This window comes from Montipora capricornis, chromosome 3, assembly GCF_036669925.1.
Source record: "Montipora capricornis isolate CH-2021 chromosome 3, ASM3666992v2, whole genome shotgun sequence".
Lineage (NCBI taxonomy): Eukaryota > Metazoa > Cnidaria > Anthozoa > Scleractinia > Acroporidae > Montipora > Montipora capricornis.
This window is the reverse complement of record NC_090885.1, coordinates 31,534,594-31,537,093: the sequence shown is the minus strand read 5'-3', so window position 1 is coordinate 31,537,093 and position 2,500 is coordinate 31,534,594. Positions and strand designations below refer to the sequence as shown.

General features: G+C 42.6%; 1 protein-coding gene across 1 annotated transcript in view; it reads right to left on the bottom strand.

Moving 5' to 3' along the window:
- LOC138040089 (EF-hand calcium-binding domain-containing protein 6-like) overlaps window positions 1–2,500 on the bottom strand; it is a 25,710-nt gene that overhangs the window by 4,057 nt on the left and 19,153 nt on the right. The window contains exons 8-11 of the mRNA XM_068885878.1: window positions 1,828–2,067; window positions 914–1,027; window positions 330–417; window positions 1–19 (exon numbers count right to left, since the gene is read on the bottom strand). The exon at window positions 1–19 is cut by the window's left edge and continues 66 nt beyond it. Coding sequence (XP_068741979.1) covers window positions 1–19; window positions 330–417; window positions 914–1,027; window positions 1,828–2,067 — 461 coding nt within the window. The remainder of the gene's footprint in view (window positions 20–329; window positions 418–913; window positions 1,028–1,827; window positions 2,068–2,500) is intronic.

Sequence of the window (2,500 nt, the reverse complement as noted above, 5' to 3'; positions counted from 1 at the left end):
TCATGTTTCAATAAAATGTCTGTTAAGAAATGAAACAAAACCCCCGAATGTAACAAACTGAAAGTTGATTCGCTCTGACGAAGGGCTAACGCTCGAAACGTCAGCTTTTAGAATCTCTGTACGGTGGCCAATTTACATTATCAAGTCCGTTGATAAAACCAAATTTTTGTATACTACTTCCCCACCGACGCAGCACCACAGTTTCTTTAGAAACTACCCCTTCATTGAAAGTTGAACTGCTACGTGCCTTGTTCTTCAAAGGATCCCGCTACAAGAATACAATAGTGGCCGGGTATTCTGCAATAGTTCCGAGACATTCTTACACTCACCTTTTAGTTGTTCAAAGTTCACTATTCCCCTATTTTCAGTGTCAATGTTTCTGAAGGATTTCTGAATGTGCTGCCACCGCCGACAGATCTGGACATAACAGAGTAACGTTAGTCGGTTATTGGGCAAGTTTTTCAACAAGAGCCACCATACTAGCTAGGACCTTATCTTTGACCTGACGTTTTTATCTTTGTCACGGCATTCTTACATATCGATCTATTTTAGACTACCTTTTCCGCAAAAAACAAAGGCAGTTCCTTTTCGGTTCGGTGACGCCATGACGTCAAGTTAGTTTCTAGTGATTGGTCATCGGGCATTTGCGGCAGTCTCAATCGCGGGAAATTCAATCTAAAAATAAATCGGTCTGAGAAAAAGCCATGACAGGAATATAGGGCGGTTGTTCACTCCCAGTAATGGGCTCCTGCTTTGGCCAATTTCCTCTTCAAAGGTGACCAACTCGTGACGTTTCCGCTTTATCTATTACAATGCATATTACGAACACTACCAAACACTAACACATAACGCTTTTCCTAAGGTCATGTTGGATGCCTCATAATCGAAGTCCCTGATTCAATTCAGAACTCACCAAATCCTTTATCTTTCTCTCGACGTCACTGGCTGACGGGGGTGGGGTCAGGTACTCAGGTGATGGGATAATGACAGGTGACCGCGCAGGTGATGCTACTGGCCCATACGACGTCTGAAGGAGGAAAGAAAATAGTTGCAATACCTGGTAAAATACCAAGTAATGGAAAAGTCATAGGATGCCCGTGCCACTAACACTCAAAAAGAGCCTAAGCTTCTGTTAAACGTTTTAGGTTCGCGAGTTCATTTATGAATTCCCTGCTAGTAGAGATCTCTTTTCTTTTGCGTTCACTGGGCTGACGAAGATGTGAAAGAAACCTCTGCCATGAGTCGAAACTCACTTTGATCCAACCGCCTTCCACAACCTCGGACTGCACTCTTGAAACCGCATGCCCCATGATATGTTTGCTGACCGTGACTTGAGCCCGCTGAGTCCCGCGCATTCCTTTACAGTAATTCCGTTGTTGTTAAGTGGGCCCACACAACATGAAGTATCACGTGAGGGTTCGTTTTCTAAGTAACCGCCGCGCATGCTACCGTACTCGTCAACCTCGCGAACGCAAAAAGAGACCTCTGCTTGCAGGGAAATTTATGAAAAAAAAATGGTCTTGGAAATGCATAAACACCACCAAGCAAAGGTACACCGACGAGGTGGGGATCCCTGTTTACCCACAAAAAACGTGCTCACCGTCGAGCATATACAAGATAAACTTGAGTTTGATTCATTTTACGAAGTTTATCTAAACTGGAAAAAAAAAGAAACTATCACAGAAAGATGTAAAGCCACTTTCACAATCAAAACCAAATGTAGCCGGGTTACAGGATTAGTAACTGGAAAAAAAACCTTTATTATTTAACTGGTTGAGCTATTAGGTGGGGGAAAAGAGGGGAGGGTGTAATACTGTCAACTCTTACCCGTATTTCACGCGACCGAAGTTGGGGCGATGTAGCCGCAGGCCGCGTAACTCCAGCTCGCGTGGAAAACACTTTAAGGAACTCTCTATAATCAACTTTTCCTTCTGAATTCTTGTCGAACTGATTCCAAATATGGTTAAACTGATCGTTGGTCATACGGAACGCATGCTCATTAAGTATTTCGTGCAGGGTACTGCCATCAATTGTCCCGGTGAAGCGAGGGTCTTGGTCCGTAAATGCCTGCGAATGAGATCAAATGGTGATTCAAAATTGCAGTGATTTTCCGAATATTCCAACTCGCCTACCATGTAAAATGTGAACCTGCAATTTTTTATACTGATATTCTGTTTATCAGTATATACCTTATTCCAAAATGGCCGCTGATTTATGCGGATACAAATTGGCCCTTGTGGCCTCGTTCAAGATAAATCATTCTTTTGAATTTTAAGCTTAAGAACGAGGCATCAAGGGCTAATTTAAATAAAAACAAAAGAATATTTAAATAGCGGCCATTTTGGAATAAGGTGTATAATCACAAAAGAACCAACACTTTCGCGAAATTTGATTGCGAGGAACTAAGAACTAGAAACCAGTCTCTCCCTTCCAGATAAACTGCCGTAGAATTCCGAACGTAACGGCCCCCTCCCCCGAAAGTACCATTAATTTTTTACGC